Genomic DNA, 20965 nt, shown 5'->3' with positions numbered 1-20965 from the left:
GTGCCTCCTGGGGCAGACGATTGATAACTAGGGATGGGGCCGATCCGATCCAGTATCGGTATCGGTATCGGGTTCCGATACAGACGTAATTAACAGATCGGAAATATCGGATCCAACTGTAGAGATGTCCAATCCGATATTTCAGTGCTTTAATGTTGTCTGCTGAAATGTCTCCACAAGTGATTCCCTGACTGCTCTGCTAGCTGGCAGCAAAAATTGGACTGGATTTCCTATACGGAGTGGAGGCGTGTCTTAATGAGGCGTGGAGTAATGATACGTAACAATATGTTCAGGAAATCCTTTCAGTTTACAGCCAGCTAGCAGGCGAGCATTACTGACCAGGAGTTCACCTGCAGGTCCTCTGATGCCAACATAATCTCTGCCGTCACCGTTTTAAAACGCCTGCTCGCTGTGGAGAACAGTACTGACGGCGGAAAACAAAAGAGGGAGATGGCTGCTCAAATTTGGCAGTGAAAACAACCTAGTCCTAGCAAACACCTTGGGAATTCACAAACCAACTCAGCACTGGACCTGACATGCACCGAACAGTACTTAACATCAGCTGGACTAGATTCTTGTGGAAAACCGTTTCCGTACTAGCCTAAATGGAGCCAAAACAAGAATGTTCCCCAGTGCGGATGTCGGAAGCGACCTGGACCTGGTCATCATGAACTTCCGGATAAGACTGAAGAATTCCAGCAAACCTCAAAACACCAGACTCAAATTCGATCTGGAGAAATTGGAGGACTATGAATATGTAAGACTTTTCAAGCTACAATAGGTGGAAAATGTGCACCCTTACTAGCAGTAGAAGATGATGTCAAAGTCCTGACAAGGGTCTTCACCACAGTTATGACAGAGACAGCAAAGAGCATCATAGGCCGCCTTGGCCACAAAAACAAATCATGGATGAAAGATGAAATCCTTGAAATGTGTGACACTCGCAGAAAACTGAAGTCAGGCACACCACAAGGTCGGCAGAATACAGAGAGATTAACAAAACGATCAGGGAAAACTTAAAGAAGGCAGAGGAAGAATGGATAGATCAACAATGCGTAGAGATTGAAGGAAGCCTGAGAGCAAACATCAGTAGGCAAGCACCATCAAACGAGATACGGGACCTAGCCGCCTTGAGAACCTGTTGAACATGGTCAAAAGAAGGAAGCTGATATGGTACAGCCACGTAACTAGAACCAGGGGCCTACCAAAAGTAATACGACAGAGCAAGGTAGAAGGGAAGAGAAGAGGAAAACAGAGGAAGAAGTGGGATGACAATATCCCTGAATGAACCCACCTAACCCTTGCCAAAGCCCAGGTGGTAGCACATGACAGTAAGGGAGTGGAGGAAGTAGTATGCTCAGCCACAAAGTGCCCCCATGACAACCCCCAGTCAGGGGACCGGTAATCGGTAAGGTATCAATTACAGGCGATGGATGCAAGAACATTTGATGGTCGGAAGGAGAATGATCTGGGAGTTAGGGCCATTCCCTCAGACAGTGAGGACAGTGAGCTTGAAAGTGACACTGACAGTGGAGATAGTGAGGAAGAGTGGATCCCTACATCAGGTTTGAGACACTGTTAGTTAGTTGCAGGGTCAGTCATGGGTCAGCAGAGCAAATAAATGTGTGCATGTGCATGCGTCAGTGGATGAAGAGTGTTATAGGACAAACTTTCTGTTCTAAATGTGAATGTGCCCATGCTGATGAGGAGACTCAGACTAAGTCTGGGAATGAGGATGTAGAAGAGAAGGTTAATGCTCCACAGCTACCCCAATGGAGAACACCCCACAATGCACAAACTGATGTGCACCCAGAATAGTGAGTCCTTTCACCATCTCATGGTATGAGGTCACCCCTCATACCAGTTATTCGTTTTAGTTATTGTTATTACTGTTATTGTCAAGCAGTCAAACATCTATGCCATACAATATGACCCAACCAGGGCCCTGAACTTCACAACCAAAGAATTGGAGCAGTTCCGGGGTGTTGTGATGTTAATCTCATTGTTCAGTTTGCCAGGGACCCGCATGTTTTGGAGGTTTATGGTTTCCTCTTCTCACATGTTTGTGACTTCAACATCTCTCTCTTTCTCTCTCACACGCACACACACACACACAATGTCATAAATAAAGTTATTTTCTAATATTTTCGAATATATTGTTTGTTTTACTTGTATAATATTTATCATAATCACATAAAAAACCTTGACATTTTAGGACCCTTATAGCACAGTGTTGCTCCGAGACAACAAACCCAAATCTGACTCAGGGGGGTGGGGTTCAGATATTTGGATGGAATGTTATCAGGGACCTCCAAGCTTCCAAAAAATGGGGTGAAATCATTTTTTCCAAAAAATAAAGTCATGCCATAGAGGATCAAAACGGCACAGTAAAGCACTAATAAAGAGGGTATAACTAAAACGTAGCTGTTATCTGGATCTGGAGCAAATTGTATCTGTTCTTAGATATCACTAAATAATAGGGAAGCACCGAAATGAAAAATGTTGGCTGAAACCTAAAATCAGGAAACACCGAAATAAATTATTATGCCAATTGCTTTTTGAATCTAATTTTGTTGCTATGGCTGGGACTGTGTGTACTTACCTCACTGAAGTCAAGACATTGTAATTGTATAGATTCTTATTCATGCTTCAAAGAATAAATCAGTTCGGAATCATATGAAAATATTTAGGAAGATCTCATCAAACATGATCCAAAGTTCCATGATCCGTATCCAAAGCAGCCTGGATCATGTCTCAATGTGCTGCTTTATGCCCACATACAAGTAATGATCTTAATAACGAGGGTCGAATACAGTTGCAACAAAGTACAGGGAATCTGAGTGAATGTTGCGAGGAGTTCATAATCTGAGCTCTAAGCTCACTTTTGCGCAAACAGACTTTCCAGCATTTAATAGGTGCTGTTCCACCGTGTACTCGCATCTTGTTGGAACCATTTTATTGGTGTTCCAAACTGATCTTGGACAGACTCAGGAATAGACAGGCTCGTGCTGTCGCAGTTTCTGTATGCGTCATCAACAACATTGTTTTGGTCGTTTCGTTTCGGTGTTGAAAGTCTTTCCTCCGAAAACTGAAAATGGCCTTTTTGGCCAATATGTTTTGGCCGCCGAATTTTTTTTTTTACAATTAACATAAATCTGCTATTTTTCAGAATAGCTACAATATATCTTGAGAAAATGAATAATGAATAAAATGCAATGGGATCAACTTGGAAATGTAAAAATGTAATTTTTTTTAATTAACAAACAAAGGGAAACAAATCCATAACAGTGTTGGCTGAAATTTGATTATTAGTGTTTTTACCTTCTCTTCAGTCCATTTCTCCAAAACCTGGAGCCAAAACCAAGCCAGTTTGTGAGGACTGCCCTTGAACTCCCATCTAAGAAATAAATGCACATTCTTTAAAGCTACATCTCAATTAACACACATAATTTATTTGAACACTGGTTTCTCATCCAATTAATTCCTAAATACATGAGAAAAGGATGATGTCGAGTGGATCTGCATTTCTTACTTTAATTTATAAGGATGGCAGACGATAGCTTTGATAATGTCTTGAAGGTTTTCTGACAGACCGGAGTTGACGAGCTGCGGCACAGAGGCGCTGGCCAGCTCCCACTCTCCATGCTGCAAGCACCTCTTGAAATAGTCAAACAGATCCTGAAGTGAGGTCTCAGCCTCACTGCTGAAGGGATACATGGCCACGTTCACTGTGACACTCCTCTGCTCAGCGGTCACAGCTGGACAGCCACGTTTACTGACCTGTAGCCAAGGATCACTCTGGAGCTGGTTTCACCTGAAACAGAAGATCACACAGTTTGGCAAAACTTAAGTAAAACACACTGCCTTTTTTGTTTGATTGTTTTTGATTATGTATGTACCAGTTACTTTCTTCCTCCACCATTATGCCAATTCTGTAACATTTTTTTTGTTTTTTAATATAATTTTGTTGTTGTCCAATTATAGTACATATTATAGAACCGTTTTATTGGTGTTCCAGACTGATCTTGGACAGACTCTAAGCGAGAATACACAGGCGCGTGCTGACCGCAGTTTTTGCATCAGTCATCACAACATCGTTTCCGTTTCGGTGATCAAAGTCTTTCAAATTTTCCGTGCATCCCTAGTTGAAATCCGTACTCGCACGTGTGCTCCCTTTTTATTTTTTCTACTCGCACTATCTATTTCTAGGCGCATATGCGATTGAAATACACTTCACAGCTCTGATTTGTGTGTAGCAATATATTTTAATGTACAGTGAAGACTGGTTTCAGAAATTACATTACACTGGAGAAATCGTCATATATTTTTATACCAGCATTTTCTATCTATTACAGAAGGTTGAAAATCACTGTATTAAAAATGTAATTAGACATAGAATTTACAGGTGCAGTTTACTAACATTAAAATACATTACATTTATAATTATATTTCTGTAAAACACATTTACTTCTACTCTCTTCACTATACGTTAGTTTTACAAACAAACCACGTTTGAAGAGACAATCACATGGAATTTAACAACTGTCAGCGGTAAGAACTTTGGTTTTTACGAGCTTTACAAACGTTGTTTCCATCTTCACCGTCTGTCTAGGCGTTGACAGCCAGGTTAGCATTAGCATTAACCATTATGCTGACAATAATGCTGACTTTCTGTGGCTGAAAACATTAGGTAAACGAGCTAACTTCCATGACAGCGACAAACACAAAACTGCTACAAACTACCGAATATTTAACACAAACACTTACTCATTTCCGAATGTTGTTCCAAAAGAGAAACCGCGGATCATTTGTTTACAATTATTAGCTTCTCCTGCTGCTGTCACTCCTGCTCACTGTTGACCTGTTATGCTAGGCGGTTAGGCTAGCATGGGCTAGCTACGTGATGTTGGTCATGTGACAAAATCAGCTGCTTCTCCAATGCTGGTTGGCCAAAGGTTGGCACGAGGTGGGCGTTCCCAAAAGGCACATTTGCTGCTGCCTTCACGCGCTGTGGGAAAGTACATAAACCCAATATAATAATAAAAAACTAATTATTTAAGAGTTTGAGTCAGATTATTTAGTTATATAGCAAATTTAAAAGCAAAAGAAAAAAACGCAAGGGCTAGAAGGATTTACACACGGATAAAAGATGGTATTGTTTTATTGTTCAACTGAAGGAGGAAAACAGGCAAAGTGTCATTGCTATTCCAGACATAACTATAAGGAAATAAATAATAAATAGCATATTGGGCAACATTTTTGCCAGGATTACAATCAAGGACGTTAAAGATCATGGGGCCTAAACTCCACATAGACCCTGAGAGGGAAAAAAAATGGGAACTGATGCACCCAAACAGAGACATACTTGGTAAATTCATAAAACACAACCAAATATAGAGATGTAGAAGTGACACAGACCATGTCAGAAATGTCTGTGAGGACAAATGAACACAACTGGGACACTGTTGCCGTGGAGACTGGTGAGGTTGTTAAACTCATGAGTGAGTCATGTTGAAAATGTAAATATTGTTTGATTTCTTGAAAAATTCTGATCCCATGAGTCAGATTTTGCTCCCCAAGCTCTTGTGGTCAAATAATCTGAGATGCAGATCTAGTGACAGAGACGCAAGTGAAGACAACATAGCACTGTATTCTGTGTACACTGTATTCACTATGTTCTGACAATTAACAACATAAACATAGACATGTGACCTACATGAAACCCAGACAATGTGGCTGCGAACCCAGAAATGCAGGATAAAAACTCTATTTCATGGTAAAGAAATATTAATTTGTTGCCACTAAATGGCGTTTTCTTCCCCTATTTCATGCCTGGTGCTATGTAAATGTTCAAAAGAAGGAATAACACTGACAAAACTAAACTAAACCAAACTAAATTAAACTAAACTAAACTAAACAAGGTAAACAAAACAAATACCAAAACCAAAATTAAACCAGTCTGAAAAAAGCAAACCCTTTCCCCCCCATTTTAAATTGATATCTTTAAATCATTTTAATTCAATATTATTTTTATTATTAGTTTATTTTATCAAATTTTATTTACATCTATAGTCATATTATCTTATCCAAATGTTGGATTATCAGGCTGTTGTAAGACCTCCTCACCACTACCATCACTACCCACCACCTTCTTTCTCTCCAGTCTCTCACCATTGTCGCAGCCACATTGTGTGCCCCTGACTGTCTCCATGACAACGTGGAGCAGGCGGGGTTTGCCAGCTCAAGGCAGAATTTATCATCAATGCTCAGTTGGCAGCATCAGAGGCTCGAAATCTCGACGGTGCATCACACCCTGAGTGGGATGGAAGAAAAGGACAAGAAAGAAAATGTATGTAGCTGCCTTCCGTTTATTTATCTCTGCATGCATTCAAGATATTTTTTGTGCACATTTTATTGTGATCAAATTCTTCTGTTCAGTATGGTGAAACAACAGCAGCCCTACATTAGTGAGTGCAGCTGAGTCACTGAGTTAATTAAGCTATTGTTTCCATCAGTGCCTTTGCAGACTGCGTGGAGATGAGAGAGCAAATATTTAAAACACCGCCTTGTCCTTGTCCAGCAGCAGCAGCAGCAGCAGCAGCAGCAGCGACACAGCAGGCCTCATTCTCGATCACAGTGTTTATACATTTTCCTCCTTCTCCATTGTTCCACATGCAGGGGGAGTACATCGGAGAGATAAAGGGGGGTATGAGGCCTTCAATGAAACTGGTGGTTATGGGAATTGTTGATGAAAAACCCAGGAGGTTAGTGTACAAACACACACACACGCACGCACGCACGCACGCACGCACGCACGCACACACACACACACACACACACACACACACACACACACACACACACACATATCCCACAATTAATTGCCAATAATGATTTATAAATGAAGCCACACTGTAGTACACATAAAGGGGATAAAGATGCACTGGCTGATTGTAAAAACACGATTGTAAGTCTGTGTTTGAGTTCAGACAGAGCCCACGCTTTGGGAAAATATTATTACAGAATAATCTATATGTGATTTGTTTAGTCCTATGCTTAATCAGGACAAGATAGAGCTGCATCAGTAATCTCAGTTATAAATAAGTTGTCAAATTATTTATTATTTTATTTACTATTGTTATATTGTATTGACACAGAACTGCACTGTCATTGTTGTTTGTTATTTTCTCTCTTATATTATCATAATCTTTAAAGATAATGTAGTAAGTGTCTGAAATTATGTTAATTTTGAGTAAACACCGCTGTTAAACCAAAATTAGTGCAGTGAAAATATTGTATGACATAAAAATCAATATAATATTTACATTTAAATGTAGTTGAAATTATTTACAGAGTAATAAGAAACAATGGAAATATTCAGGTAAGTTACTGTCCCCTATGTATACAGTACATAACAGTAAATAAACAAAGATGACTTTTTCAAGAAATAAAGAAGTGTTGTGTATGTGTGTGTATGTGTGTGCATCACTTCAGCATGGAGGTGACTGTGTCCAGTAAACCTAGGGAGGAGGACGAGGAGGCTGATGTGGGTCTTCAGCTGAAGATCACTTTCAGGGACAAGGCTGTCCAACGTAACGCCCGTCTGGCTGGAAAGTGGGGTCCGTCTGAAAACACCCTCTCCTTCTTTCCATTTGCTGCTGGAGAAGCTTTCAAGGTACAACATTTTGGAAAGAGTCAAATTTTTCACTGACTGTTGTGTGTTTGATGCAGCACTTACAGTTAGACAGGCACAGTCAAGTTAATTTTATTCTATATAATATTTATTATATCATCCAACATCACAAACATAGTTTTGAACGGCTTTAGAAACACCCTCTTTGACTAAAATGTCCACAAAAAACCCTTGTATAGAGCCACAGAGTTCAGCAAACAAAACAAACAAAACATCACATTTACAAAGAGTGGAAGCATAGCCAATAGAGAGAGACAGGTGGTTACAATAACCATAACCTCAACTGGTAATAATAATAATATCAATATAAGTATTAATAAGACACATGTGGCTACACGGCTGTGGATTGTTCTCAGATGCAGGTCCAGCCTGAGGAAGTCAACCTTTAATGTTGAACTCGAATCAGTGTAACATGTTTGCTTGACCCACAATGTTTTCCCATTGTTTCTCCAAAGATTTATTTCTTTTGCAGTTTTCATGCGATTTAAATGCAATTCAAAGAGCTTAACGGGCACATAGGTACATAAACAGTAATGGAAAAGTCAATAAATGGAAGTTAAGATCATCAAAAGACATATATAGGAATAAGACTTAAGTCTTAATTTAATAATTAATTATAATAAAAAGCGAATAAATAACAGTAAATACCCACATTTTTTAATAAAATTAATGAGAGCACTGATAGTACAGTGGACTTTACCACACACACTCGCTTGTCCAAGCACGTCAGGACATCAACAGTGGCCTCACATACCATAAAAGGATGACATTCCTATTCGTTTGTGATCTGGTTGTTTTGTCCATTTGGCCTGCTGTAGAGATGACATTACACATAAAAAGCTTATTCTAAGGCAATTAAATAAAATTATTTCTCATTAAAAGTGATTACACATGTTCTAAAACATCTGTGGGAAGCATACTCCTTTGTTGCCAATAAATCTTCCTAAATGTTAGACACTGAACCTTTAAGTTTACACTATGTAGAAACAGATCTGGATCCATTTTCTGCCTTGTCATGTTGTTGTATCACAATTTCCATTTTTTTTATTTTATCTTTATTTAACCAGGAAAATCCCATTGAGATCAAGAACCTCTTTTTCAAGGGCGTCCTGGCCAAGATAGGCAGCAGCAAATACGAAACACTGGACAGTTACACATTTAAAATTAAATTTGAAATGAACTCTGGTAGTTTTTTTCTGCAACATATTGCATGTACAAAAGATCTGCCAACATTGACAAAAACGTTGCATCGACAAGACGCTTTCTTGCACCAAAAGAAAATCACAATTTTAGTCTCAGCTAAAACACGATTTAAAAGAGAGGGAGTCATCAATTATGACAGCCAAGTATTTATACATGTGAACCACCTCTATATCATCTCCCTCGAGAGTGGACACTGAGGGGATCATTTGTGGAGACTGTTGGAAAACAACATCAGTAAAAATAAAAACGTGCAGGTTCTCTCTTCTCTGGCTTTGCTGGTGCATTACCCATTTTGCAGAAATATGTGATAAGTGGTGCATGTCCATGCATGTGGAAGAAATGGAAAAAAAAAAGGATATGGTCATAAAAACTGCAGTGGCTCCTCAGTAATACAAGATGCTGAAAATATGTTTTGTCAATCCTCATAATCCAAAGATATTAATTTAACAAACCCATGACTTTTTATTCATTTATTAACTTGCTGACTGCAGGTGCAGCATGTGATTCAGGCTGATATGAATTGTGTAAAATATTCACTTTTAAATATACATGTGATGTTTTCCCTCTTGTATATTCTCTGTGACTCTTTTTAGATGGAGATTGTTTGTGAGCACCAGCAGTTTCGTATCCTGGTGGACGGACAGCCTCTGTGTGGCTTCACCCACCGCGTCTCCCCGCTCGCCTCCCTCACCTCCTTACGAGTGTTTGGAGATGTGCATCTCACTAAAGTGGCCTAGCACCCACAGATAAACAACACGAGGATGTCCCAGGACAGTAAACTACATAATCTTGAGTGAATAATTTGACCTTTGATGGGGATGTTGTGTTTCCACTTGCAAAAAAAAGCAAAAGTTACAGCTGCCTCGTAATCATGTGTTAAGACAAAGTGCCTTCACTAGATTACCTGTTTGAGGACTTGAAGATATTGACTGAGTGTAACAGTTAACAAAAGTCCTATTAATCAACCTGATGAATGTGATTTGAACTGAAGTGAGTAAAGACTGAACATACAATAATTGACTGACTGATGCATCGCTGTGACACACACACACACACACACAGGCGATGCATCATCAGTGAGATCAGATGTTTGTCTTTAATGTCTCTGAAAGCACTTACGTTTACGAGCGCCCGCATGAACATGAATGTTTTTAAAAGTGAATCAATTGATTAAAGTATCGACTTAAGTATTGTAACAGGTGTAACAATGTAATTCATATAGCCATGACATTAGTGCATGTCAGTAATACACACAGTGTGTTTCCTTCCTCTGAGTTTGCCCCCAGATTAGACTCAAAGACAAACGTTTTTGGTTAAACTTAAAGGGATAGTTTTTCTTTTTTGTGTGTGTGGTTGTGTGATGTACTGGCACATTCACAGTCATTGCTGACACCATCACTAGAATCCCATTGTTAATTTTTACCCTGACCTCTTGACCCCTTGTCTCTTGGAACTGGGTCACTTGATGGTGGTTAAAATTATGCCTTAATGAAACGGGACAAATGGGACATGATATGTCATGAAGAGAGCGCCACCAACTGGACTGGCAAATGCTGTGCTACAGGGAGCACGGTAGAACCATGACAAATGACGAAAATTTACATCATAGGACTCGACGCAGAAAGTACGACCTATCCCTAAACTGAAGGCCTGAACAGCTAGTAACACAATTTCTACAGAGCCCGTAGAACGTACCATCCCATTAACAACAATGGAACTTCTGTTAAGATGAGGACTAAGATTAAGATTAAGATTCCTTTATTGGCATTGTACGATGACATCGTTCAACCACTCTGTAGACCATGAATGAATGAATAAGGATCCTGAAAATGTGTAATGTGCTAGTGCAACCACAACAAACCTGAATTATCCCTTTTAGGACTTTTAAAACTATTTAAAAGATAAAAACTCCCTGGTTTCTTTACGTTTTTATTACGTTATTATGACTAGCACTTTTTAGCTGAATTTTACTCGTTAACTTTACGTCATTGCAATAAATCAAAGTCGTTGTTATAGTTTTTGTTGTCATTGTGTAACTTCTTACCGGATTTAAAAACCCACAGTAAAGGCTCATATTTCAGCTCAGGTTTTGTGTCATTAATGACTTCACTTAGCTCATCAAAGCTGGACTCGGCTTGTTGAGAGGGAGTGTCAGTCTGTGATGGCGGGGAGCGTCACCACCGGCAACAAGTCTGAACTCAAACTAGATGCCGACCGTGAAAAAGTGTTCTTGTCTCTACTTGTAAGTTGATTTACCATCAGTGCCAAATATAACAGGAATAATCCAAACAGGATTTCCATGTTAAGTCTAAGACTTTCAGACCACATCAATAAGTTGGAAACATTTTTCATAATAGGAGCCAAAGTATGAAACTATAATGGAAAATCAGTTACGTTTTTATCAATGCACATATACTACCTGTACTGTAACTCATAATGTTTAATTTGGAGTTTAATATTTTCCACTTGCCCTTTAACAAAGCTTCCCATACAGCAAATAGCTGAGATAATAATTAGTGTAAGAAGAAGAAAAAAAAACCCAAGCACAATGAGTTTCATGTTTTTGGGGATTTCTTTTAAAAATATTGTATAATTAAAGTATTTACAAGTGAGAAAAAAAGTATTTTATTTTAGCAAGTTATTCAATACGGATTCACATTGCATTCACTTGAAAAAAAAATGCTTTTCTTTCTGAGTTTAGAGAGCATTTGAAACAATAAACACTTTCATTCCTTTATAGAGAGCTCGATTTAATGCTAACAACATGGACGGCTTGTTTAGTTTAATCAAGTTTTACTTTGATCTGGGTTTAAGACGCTCAGAGATAGTCCTGTCTTTAAGTCACATAGATGTATTACCATAAGTTTGTCGACTTTACGCAGGCACCTGAGGACTTTGTTTGTTGTTCAGAAACAAAGCCCATTCAGATCTGTGAGACATAGCATTGTTTGCAAGAGAAATGCTACTGTTGTTTAAAAAATACTACAAACTTCCACATACACATTTTGAAATTAAATATAATCAGGCTAAAAGCCCTTTTTTCATTTCCAACTCTCTTTTTGAGGATTAAATAAATAGAAATTTGTTTTTCTTGCTACAGAACATTCATGGAATGTGTAAATTCAGGCACTTTCATCTGCAGCTAAATGTCTGGTTGATCGTGTGACAGTGTTTCAGATCGGATCTGCTGATTTACGTCTGATTGCTGATCGCTTCGATCCAGTCCATCTTCTCCTGGTGACTCGGTGCCTGGATGAAATACTGTGTGCCAGACTGAGTGATGATCTTAAACAGGTTTCCTTGAATGTTGCCTTTCACACCTGTGCAAAAAGGGAAATGAAGACAATCAGGTTTAAGTAAAGCTGTATTTAAATTATTTCATTATAAGAACAGTTTTATTTTTGTAGTTTGTATTGTGTTGTCAAAATCTGCTCAAAGATCACTGGAGTCAATCAGAAACACTTGTTTTCCCTCTGAGGAATTTTGAGTTCATTGTGATGCATTCGTGAGAAGGAAAACGTATAGATATTCAAAGTCCTGCTCCTGGAAAATAAGTAATAATAATAAATAAGGTTTTATTCACACTGAGAAAACATATAATGGGATCAATTCAATGGGATCATGTTTTTCTTTATGGGATAATTGCAAAAGAAAAAATAGTCATTATATTGCAGATACAGGCCTCACTGCTGTGAAACCACTACAGATGGTCCAGAAAACGCTGGTGCCCCTGGTCTTCAATCAGCCCCTTAGCTACCCGCATCAAAATCACTGATGCTAGACTACTATGTGCTTCATGGGTCCGCTCCCACTTAGGGGTAGGGGTAGGGTAACTTAACTTAACTTAAATGCTCTCCTAAAGGCTTATGTTACACCTCAACGACTCTGTTCATCCTAGGATTGTCGTCTGGCAGTGCCAACACCCTGCACAACACAATCCAGACTCTTTTCATGTGTCGTTCCATGCTGCTGGAATGACCTACCAAGCGCTACCAGAACAAGAGTGTCCCTGTCTATCTTCAAGAAGCTGTTGAAAACCCAGCTCTTCCAAGAGCATCTTCTGTCTGAGCACTTACCCTACCTCTACCCCCTCCCCTGCATCTTCTTCTGTACTTGCATCCACTTCTGCACTCTCACCCTCTATCAGTCCACTGTTCATATCGAGTAGAGTGCTTTCCGAGACTTCTCCTATGTAGCTTATTCCTCTCTTGTAAGTCACTTTGGATAAAAGCATCTGCTTATGCTTAAATGTAAATGTTATGTTATTACCAGAATTTCAGAGTTCAAGTAACAAGTTAGCAGTATCAGTCGTTCTTGGCCTCCCTCTATTACTTCTTAGTTAAACCCTCTTAATTTACCAATTAATTGTGTTTAAAAAAAACACTTTAAAATGATGTAATGTGACATGGCAAGATGAAGAGATAAATAACGTCAAATAAGGCAAACTAAAGCAAACATGAAAAATAAGGAAATACTACTCAAATAAGGAATTTGCTTTGTTTGAGTGCATTTAAGTTATCTGGGATTTTCAGTGACATATTAAACATTTTAACATTTATGTTAAAAAAAAAAAAAAAATCTTTTTACTTATGGCCCAAAACAGTAGATACAATTATCTCCCATACATATATATATATCTATTGTCACTCTCTTTCCATGTTATTGCCTCTCATGGTTTGTAAAAGCAGAAGAGTGGTGTCAGATGGAGTTTGAGACACTGACTCACCTGAGGGAACTCCGTTATCATCCAGAGACGACACCAGACAGCCGCGCAGTGAGAACCCGCCCACAGGGTTGAGGTCATCCTGAGTGACAGACGACAGGAGGTGGATCAGACTGACTCATGTCTGATAAACATTTACTGAAAACTATACGATGACTAACTATGAGTAATGACATCAATAAAGACAAACAAAACTGGGCTGGAACCCACATTAGGACATAAAAAAATACAAGTTCTTCTATCAGATAATGAACTAACTTCCTTGTAAATTGGACTTTGTCTTGTACACTCACTCTTGTGGGATCATAGTAGTGAAGGAAATCAGGCTCTGAATGCAACACAAACAGCCGAACCTTCCAGTTCTTGCGTCTGTGTCCCTGTGATCAAAGATTATCCAGATGTTACTCAGACAAATTCGTTCTAACACGACGTCAGCAGTAGGAAACACATCAGGTGTAACCGACAGCTTCACAAGTCATATGATAAAAACTTTAATAATAACAGTTTTACAGGTCTGGTGTACAAAAAAATAATGTTTGTTGGTTTAATGTTTATGAATAATTTCCATGGCTGTTCTTTATTTATTATTTTACATACAGTATTTCTCTATTTAATATAGAGCTGTATCTGTCTAGTTGATAATGTTGTTATAAATGTGAGTAACCAATTTAAATGGTTTAAAAAGGTTTCTCACGTTGCAATACAGCAGTACATCATTTCTAATATTTTATTAAATTGCTGCTGTATGCTGCTTAACCCTAGAACACTATCGCTCAAATTCAAAACACCATCACTAAGGCCTGGTGATTTTTACCTGAGATAATAAATATACCCAATAAAAAGCACTTGTCATCAAAATATATCAAATCATGACAAATTTGTTCTTTTATTTTAAACTGTGTCATGTCTAACAAAATGAAAGAAAAGCATCATGAGGGGACCATATAAAAATGCTCCAAAATTTGTGGAAAATTAGGAAATTGGGAACAAAATATTTCTAAAAAAAAATAAATAATGAAGATGAAAACTTGGTTTTCATGAAAATCACATCTTTTATTAAAGCCTTATAACTAATCCTTGAAGCCTTCATAAATATTTGTTGAAAGTGGTTGTATAAATGAGTTCTGAAATGTAATGAAACTAGTAGTAACTGTTATTTAAACACAGTTTAACACAGTTTAAAACAGTGCGCTTACCTGTTTCAGCAGATATCCCGTCTTTAGGACTTGTCCACTCAGCTCCACCGCAGACAGCGACGTCTCTGCCTTCACGCTGCCTCTTTTTGTCAAACTGTCAGACTGGGATTATACATTTACATGTTGAATTTCCTTCCACTATCTGAGATTAAATCAGGGTTTTATTGTACATAATATGTTCAGGTACTTGTTAATGTCAGGTGTCAGCACTCACAAAGCTGTACAGTGCAGTGGAGTCGTCCATGAACTGCTCGGTGAGGCCGGCGGTGCGAAGCGCCTCCACACTCTTCTGACCCACAGTCCGTAGGAAGCCCTCCTCCAGCAGGGCAGTGGCCAAAGTCACGGCCTCTACACGGGTCAGAGCCAGCTGCGTGGAGACCAGCCAGTCCACCACAGACGAACCTGCAACCACATCACACATTAACACTTTGAATCTTGTTGTCCCTGTTATTGTTGCAGCGTATATGTGTCGTATGTCCACATAAAACGATAGGATCTGATGCAGCTCCTTGTTTTGTTCTTATGTGGAAACAGAAGTTGTCCTGCGTTAACCAACAGATGAGTATAGTTTTCTTGTTCATTGTTGTCTGGCCTTCTCATTCTTTAATTGTAAATGCAGCACCGCCTCAGACGAGGAGGGGAGTACCTTATTCAAAAGTTTTGGTACGTTTCACTAAAGTACAATATGAATCTGAATCTGAATCTGAATCTGTATCTGACTCCGACTCCGACTCTGACTCCTATTCAGATTCAGATTCAGATTCAGATTCAGATGGGTGGTTGGGTTATGCATTATAGTCCGCTTCCTGCATTTGTTCCGCTTGAAGCGAACCAAGGTCTATGCTTTAGGTGGATCAGAGTTCAGTTGCGCATTCACACCTCCCCAATCAAACCGGACTTTCCGAGCAAATGAACTAGAATTTGAATTAGAAAGGGTGGTGTGAATACATCAGATTCAGGTTCAGGTTCAGAATCAGACTCTGACTCTGACTCTGATTGCAATTCTGACTCTGACTTTGACTGTGATTCTGATTCAGATGCTGATTCAGACTTTGACTTTGATTCTGACTCCGACTCTGACTCCAAATACAATTCCAATTCCAATTCCAACTCGGATTCTGACTCTAAATAAGACTTTGACTCTGATTCCGATTGTAGAGATCTTCTTACCTGAGAAGCAGTTGCTGTACGTGCAGCCCTGCTCCACATGGCTGCTCATCTTGATGCCACTGTGGACGTCATACATGGAGTCCAGCACTTTGCTTCGAGAAAGAGGAGATGATTAGTGATATGGTAAATACAGACATAAACAAACACACAGGGTGAGGCAGTGAAAACACTGAGGTATGGGAAACCAGGTTTTTTACCTGAGGTCTATGTTGTGTAACTGTGACACAGCAGGTTTCTGCTCGCTCTTCATCTTCTCACCACCAGCTGCTCGCAGCCTGTCCACAGCAGCAGTGATGTCAGCTGCCCACTCGTCTCTCTCCTCTCTGGAACAAGCTTCCAGAAAATGATCCACCCGATTGGTTGTTCTCAGCTTCAGCACCAACTATCGAGAAAAATATATATTTTTAAACTTATTTATTATTTAGTATTTATTTATTACTGTTCACTAGACGCCATCAAAAATACAGAAAAGAATTTGTTCTCCAAAGTTGATAGATCATGGAAATCAGATCCTTCATTAACCTGAAGTGATTTATTGTCTCATGAAATTGGGAAAATCCTCCTTTTGTGTGGTTTCTATACCAATTAAAACATAAACACAGGAAAATACTTTGTCAATTAAATAATACAGTAGATATCAGTCTTTCATACTGAACCAAAAACGGGTTTACAAAGTGCTTTAGAGAAAGACATAGAATAAAATAGTAGAATTTGAAAACACTCCAAAGATTTCACAAATGTTAAGACAACTATAATAAATATATATATTTACAAATCAGTTCATAAAAGTGAAGTGCAATAAACTCACCGGTCGGTTTTCATACTCGAGATAAGGACAAGTCAACACACAGTCCTTGAGCAGGATCTTTCCTCGCTGACATGAGTCTCTTTTACTTCCTTCATATTTGTAATACTGCAGCTTGTCTGGCATCAACACAAACCAGCGTGCCTTCCAATTGTGAACAATATGACCCTGGAATTAGATCACATTAGATCAGTTTCTGCTCTTCTGTATGTATAATAAACATTATATATCACAGACCTGAGATAAGGGTTGTAATTAAGGTCCTGCACTATATACGTTAAAGCTTTAAGAAGTAGCCCACACAAAAACAAAAAACAGTATGTGTTTAACCTCTGCTACATGCCTTACTACACACCACACTGACTTTGTGGAATCAGTAATTCCAAACATTGGTATTTTCATGTCTTTGACTAAAATATCTCACCCTCTTCACCAGGAATCCTTCCCTCAGAATTGTGTTCTTCTTCTCTGGATCCATCGCGTTCAGTGAAATCTCAGCGACTGAGCTTTGTCTGTTCCTGCCCGCTCAGTGTTAAGAGTTTTCTCCCCCCCCCCCCCCTCATGAATGTGTCATTCATGTTCACACCCTCACCCACACACACACTGGTTTGTACTGCTGTTCTTCTTAGGAATGGTGGTTGACTGCCAGTCATTTGGATAGCCTAAACTAAGCATTATCTGAACCCAGAGGCGAACAGAGTACACAGCAGTCAGATGTCTACTTAAGTAAAAGTACTTGTTTTTGAAGTACTTTAGTATCAAGAGTACATTTTCTAATTATTGCATTACTACTGCCACAGAGCTTACATTTACATATAGAAACATCCTATGGACGTTATGAAAAATGTTAATGTTAATACCTTGAAAAATGTAAAAGGAATTGAAAGTAAAATTAAGTCATTTTCATCTTTTTACCATGTTGCTTTATTTAACAATTCTCACTTACCCACAAGGCAATAGCACAATGGCAACGCTCTCGCTTAGAAATGTAAGGAAGTTTATTTCAAAGTACGCACCTTGACATGCTTCCTCGAGTTGGAAGATTAAAGGCGCCATATGTAAGAATGTGGCCAAAAACAGTTACTACACTCAAATTTAAAATACCGAGGTCTTTTCACCGCCATTGTAGCTCAGACGTAACTGGCACCCGTGGTTGCTCGGCAGCTGTGACTCTACTGACTGCAATGATTGGTAGATGGCGGTAGGTGGCGCCACATGCCAAAACATGATTTCAAAACACAAACATGATTTACGGTCTGCAAAAGATTTTTTTTAATGCAAATATTTTGGCTGTACTGTTGTTGTTGGTGAGTTCAGTTTGTTATATGAACATTATTCCTGAGTCTCTGTGACATATTAGGAGGATTTTATGGCCAGTTGCTTTAGATTTATTACATCATGCTCCTTTAATTTTTGTAGGTGGTGATGAAGTTTTTTTTTGGTAAACACAGCAAACACTTGAAGCAAACACTATCATTAACTTGTTCAGAAAATTTAAATATTCTGGTGAGGTGGGGTCACGTATTGGCACATTCCCAGGATGGACCTACTGCGTCTTCATCCATTGTTTCGTCCATGGTTTCGTCTCTAAACTAAAATAACTAAATCTGACCATGGAGTTGTTGTTTGTTTTTTTAAAGCGGAACTAGACCGGAAGTTCCTATTATTGCTGTTTTTTTTGGTGTGTATCTGCGTCATTACCTTGTTTATGAAGCCTGACGGTTCGAAAACAAACAGTTCAGCCATTGCTGAGAACGTTGTGTTTTATTGTAATCTCGGGGCTAAACGAGATCACTGAAAATCCCGTTACGTAAGCAGCGGTTCTCCTGAACAACCGATCCTCCTGCTCCGGGCACTAGTCCGGGCACATCCGGTTGCGTACATTGAACCGCAGAAGAAGAATAACGTCCGTTGTGGAGGTGTTTCACGAGCAACAGTGTCTTCTGACTCTGGGTCTGACTCCGGGTCAAAGTCATAAAGGGACTGCGGCGGGGAGTCGTGACGAAGCTATTTTTGAACACTGTTAAAACAATGTTTTGATAATGAGTAGCAGTGCATCCACCGCTCCAGAGAGGGAGCTGTGCTTCTGAGAGCTGACGTGATAGATTACGTCACTTCCAGATACCTGGCCAATCACAACACAGGTGGGAAGGCTCTACGCTGGCTGGCCAATCACAACACACTCTGTCTTCTCGGGCGAGATTTATGGCTGAAATAGCGCGACTGACAAGCGCTTCGAAAAGGACAGATTTCAATCGGCTCGTTTACATCAACTAGGAGGATTTTGACCATAAAAACAACTTAATATATGTAAGTAGACCTCCATAACTCACATATATGTGCAACAGGACCACTCTATGTGACCTTTAATAGAAGAAGTAACAGGTATACATTTATGGATATAAATGTAGTGTAGTCAAGACAATATTTGCTTCTCAAATGTACTTGAGTAAAGTCATGAGTACTCCCCAAAAATGATACTCAAGTGAAGTACAGGTCCCTCAAAATTGTACTAAAATACTGTACTCAAGTAAATGTACTCCGTTACTGTCCGGCTCTGTCTGAACCATGCCATAACTTGTTAGTGACTGACCCTATCCTTAACTAGGTAACACACACAATTACACACACATTCATAGTGAGGACATATATTGATATAATGCAGTCCCCAGCCCATTGCCTGAACCTTAACCATTACAACTAACCCTAACCCTAAACCTAAGCCTAACATACACTGTTTATAAGTACAAGAACATACACACCCACACACATGCTGGTTTTACATCATGTGTGTGGACTCTCATTGACATGATGCCAAACCATCACAACTAAATATGCTAACCCTTAAACCAGGACTTAAGCCTCAAAAAGCCCATTAAAGTTAGAAGACACGCACACACACACACATAAAAGCAGTCCTGCAGTTTCTGCTGATTACCACAGGAGGGTGCATTCAAACCATCAGAAAGTCAATATGCTGTGAGAAAATGTTTAACAAGATAGTGCCTTTCTTTTAGGCTTATGTGAGGTGCAGAGGCAGTGAGTATGTTTGCATGACAATAGAAAACATTTCATTATTGAGTTTGTGCAAAATACATGTAATGCCTGTATTTTATAAAGTCTGGTCCAGAGTTGGACTCAAGCTGGCCTGGCCGCTCTGCACATGTGCCACAGTTCCTATCACTGGTTTAAACCTGGAAATAAGAGAAGAGGCCAGTTCACAGACATAGTATAAGACAACTGTGACAAAAACATGAATTATCCCTTTCACCTCAAGACCCTAATTCCCCATAAGTTTCGGTGTGTGAATAATCCACATCCTGGAGATGAAGCTTAAGGAGCAAAACCTCCAACCAGATGAGCAGTGATTTTTTTTATTTTTTTTTATTTTTTTTATTAATCCAATTTTGATGAAAAAGCAGCAGCAGGTGGTCGACCACTGACTCACTCATCTGCAGCCAAGAAGAGGACAGATGAAGTTCACATACCTGCTTTATGGGAAGACTGAGCATTAAAGAGGATTGTCATTGAGTCTATAACAGCATGTGACACTTTTGTTATTAGTATTTCTGTGACACGGTTGTCACAGAAATACTAACAGAACAGCACGTGGCCCTGCAGAGATTCTTTTTTTCTTCCCTTTTATCCTTCTCCTTTTCCTGTTTCCTGGTTCTCACAAAAGAAAGCACAGCGTAAGGAAGAGGGGAGAGTTGTTCATTTGAAGAATGATGATTGAAAATGACTGCATTGTCCGCTCAGTCTCTACCAATCTAACATCCTGATAAATACTTCATTTATCACCGGGAGGAATATACATTTGCGACATTTCAAATTTGAATTGAAGGTGTCTTGCTACGGCCACGAGTAAGTGCAGTGCCAAGTTTGATGCACCATCATCGCTGACATCACTGAACATCACTGAGATGTCTGTACATAGTCTTCTTTGACAAGTGTGTGTGTGGGGGGGTCCATGCAACATTGTCCCGAGCAGAAGTAAACTGGTAAACCGGCCCTGCTGCTGCTGCTGTATTGTCAATATTAGTTTTAATTGCTTTGACTGTATGAAAAGCAAACACAGAGTTTCTCCTCTGCAGACACTATATATATGTTAGGAAACTGAGAACATTATGGAAAGAATTATGGCATAAAACTAAAAACACTTCCTCTCAGATGTC

At 39.2% G+C, this 20965-nt stretch overlaps 3 protein-coding genes across 3 annotated transcripts in view; 1 reads left to right on the top strand and 2 right to left on the bottom strand.

The window, feature by feature from the left end:
• Window positions 1–3717, bottom strand: part of zfyve26 (zinc finger, FYVE domain containing 26) — a gene marked incomplete at its 5' end in the record, with an annotated part of 34355 nt that extends 30638 nt beyond the window's left edge. Inside the window, 2 exons of the mRNA XM_083886508.1 lie at window positions 3322–3397; window positions 3533–3717. Coding sequence (XP_083742634.1) covers window positions 3322–3397; window positions 3533–3717 — 261 coding nt within the window. The remainder of the gene's footprint in view (window positions 1–3321; window positions 3398–3532) is intronic.
• Window positions 3718–6313: 2596 nt separating this feature from the next.
• Window positions 6314–9633, top strand: LOC310925249 (galectin-related protein B; the record flags this gene model as incomplete). The annotated part of the gene is made up of 4 exons (XM_083887146.1): window positions 6314–6349; window positions 6679–6764; window positions 7495–7675; window positions 9490–9633. Exons 1-4 carry the CDS (start codon window positions 6323–6325, stop codon window positions 9631–9633), a joined length of 438 nt encoding a protein of 145 aa, XP_083743272.1. The 5' UTR covers window positions 6314–6322.
• Window positions 9634–12088: 2455 nt separating this feature from the next.
• plek2 (pleckstrin 2) lies at window positions 12089–17268 on the bottom strand (the record flags this gene model as incomplete). Its single annotated transcript, XM_083886504.1, has 9 exons — window positions 12089–12216; window positions 13623–13701; window positions 13913–13996; window positions 14816–14917; window positions 15030–15217; window positions 15986–16077; window positions 16183–16367; window positions 16794–16958; window positions 17215–17268. The coding sequence occupies 9 exons, from the start codon at window positions 17266–17268 to the stop codon at window positions 12089–12091; spliced, it is 1077 nt and encodes a 358-aa protein (XP_083742630.1).
• Between the last annotated feature and the right edge of the window lie 3697 nt (window positions 17269–20965).

The sequence above is a fragment of the Microchirus variegatus genome (assembly GCF_963457635.1).
Source record: "Microchirus variegatus genome assembly, chromosome: 3".
Lineage (NCBI taxonomy): Eukaryota > Metazoa > Chordata > Actinopteri > Pleuronectiformes > Soleidae > Microchirus > Microchirus variegatus.
The sequence above is the reverse complement of the archived record's forward strand: the minus strand, read 5'-3'. Positions and strand labels throughout refer to the sequence as shown.